A 2,131-nucleotide genomic window follows, 5' to 3' on the forward strand; every position below is an offset into this window, starting at 1 on the left:
TCTCAAAAAAAAAAAAAAAAAAAATTGTTAGATAATTTTATGAAATGAGTTACTGTTATTTGGAAATTTTGGTACTTTAAGTATCAGAAATCTAGTTCAAACTAGTTTAAGCAATACATGGAGTTGGGAAGAAATTAATTGGTTCATATAGGTAGGAAGTCTAGAATTCTACTTGGAATCAGATAGATCTCAGTATCTGCCTTCTGCTTGTCTCTGCTTGACATTATTTTTGACTTTGTCTAGTGACCCAAATACAGGGCTTTGCCTTTCCATCTCCCAATTCTGCCTCCCTTTTTCATTTTATTTTTCAGATAAACTGCTTGTGGCAAGATGGAGGTATTCTAGACTCTTATTTTCTTCTTCTTTTTTTTTTTTTTTTTTTGAGTCTTACTATGTTGCCGTTGGTAGAGTGCTGTGATGTCACAGCTCACAGCAACCTCCAACTCTTGGGCTTAGGCAATCTTTGTGCCTCAGCCTCCCAAGTAGCTGGGACTACAGGCGCCCACCATAATGCCCGGCTATTTTTTGTTGCAGTTTGGCCAGGGCCAGGTTCCAACCTGCCATCCTTGGTATATGGGGCCGGTGCCCTTCTCACTGAACCACAGGTACCACCCCAGACCCATATCTTCTTAGCATTCCCAGATAGCAACATCAGGAAAGTTCAGGGATCGACTCTGGTTTAGCTTAAATTGTGTTTCTCATTTCTCAAGTTCATACTGGTTATAGGGGGATAGAGTACTTGATTTCTAGCTGGTCACATGTGTGGACCAGGAGGGTAGAAGTTGTGGCTTTGCATTGCTCCATGCATACCATCCCAGGACAAATGGACACTTATCAGAAGAAATTGGGGAATATTTTCTGGCCAGAGTAATGTAAACAAGCAAGACACAAAAACATAAAAAACAAACAAAAAACCCCACCCAAAGTGGAAAACATCAAATTTGAAGAAAACAGAACAAGGTCAATGTCATGAAAATCTCCCAATTATGTTGTTTTTAACTTAAACTGGTTTTTTGGTCTAAGCACAGTGGCTCATGCCTATAATCCTAGCACTTTGTGAGGCTGAAGTGGGAGGATTCATTGAGCCTGCAGTGAGCTATGATGAGGCCGTTGCACTCCAGCCTGGGTGACAGTTAGACCTTGTCTAAAGAAAAAAAAAACAGAAAAATTGTGGGGTTTTTTTGTTATTGGTGGTTGCTCATAAGTTGAAATGTGATCTTTGTTTAGAAGAGATAACTTTAATACTACTATGTTGGGAACTTAATTCTTTTTTCCTCTTCTGTCCATTTAGGGCAAACATGAGTCCCATCATACAGAGTCCATGGTACTTCAGTCTTCCCGGGGGGTCAAAGTGGAAGGCTGCATCCGAATGTATGAACTGGTACACAGAATGAAAGGAAGGGTAAGTGAACCTCTGAGGTACGGTGGGCTTGACCTTATAGATCCTCATTTAACTGCATGTCCCAGGGTTTAACAATGCCCTCTTTATACTGCTTATCCTTCCCTCCTACTATCCATTTGGGGAGGAAGTATAATGTGGAAGTCAAGAGTGAAGTCAAGCTAGACAGGGTGTGTCACACCTGTTATCCCAGTGCTCTGGGGTAGGCTGACTCAGGAGGCCCCCTTGAGCTTAGAAGTTCGAGACCAGACTGAGCAAGAGTGAAACCCTGTCTCTACTAAAAATAGAAAAATTATCTGGGCATTATGCTAGGTGCCTGTAGTCCTAACTACTTAGGAGGGTGAGATAGGAGGATTACTAAAGCCCAGGAGTTTGAGGTTGCTGTGACTGAGGCTGATGCCATGACACTCTAGCCTGGGCAACAGAGTGAAACTCTTGTCTCTAAAAAAAAATCCACTTGTCTTCCTTGAAATATCTTTTTCTGGGGCAGCGCTGTGGCTCAGTGAGTCGGGCACTGGCCTCATATATCCAGGGTGGCGGATTCAAATACAGCCCGGCCAAACTGCAACAAAAAATAGCCGGGCGTCATGGCGGGCACCTGTGGTCTCAGCTACTTGGGAGGTGGAGGCAGGAGATTTGCTTGAGCCCAGGAGTTAGAGGTTGCTGTGAGCTGTGATGCTACAGCACTCTACCCAGGGCAACAGCTTGAGGCTCTGTCTCAAAAAAAAAAAA

The 2,131-nt window shown here is 43.1% G+C and overlaps 1 protein-coding gene across 1 annotated transcript in view; it reads left to right on the plus strand.

Annotated features, from left to right (window-relative positions):
* GLE1 (GLE1, RNA export mediator) overlaps positions 1-2,131 on the plus strand; it is a 55,057-nt gene that overhangs the window by 19,164 nt on the left and 33,762 nt on the right. Inside the window, exon 3 of the mRNA XM_003785353.3 lies at positions 1,292-1,402. Coding sequence (XP_003785401.1) covers positions 1,292-1,402 — 111 coding nt within the window. The remainder of the gene's footprint in view (positions 1-1,291; positions 1,403-2,131) is intronic.

Source organism: Otolemur garnettii, unplaced genomic scaffold, assembly GCF_000181295.1.
Source record: "Otolemur garnettii isolate 467f Iridium unplaced genomic scaffold, OtoGar3 scaffold00014, whole genome shotgun sequence".
NCBI lineage: Eukaryota > Metazoa > Chordata > Mammalia > Primates > Galagidae > Otolemur > Otolemur garnettii.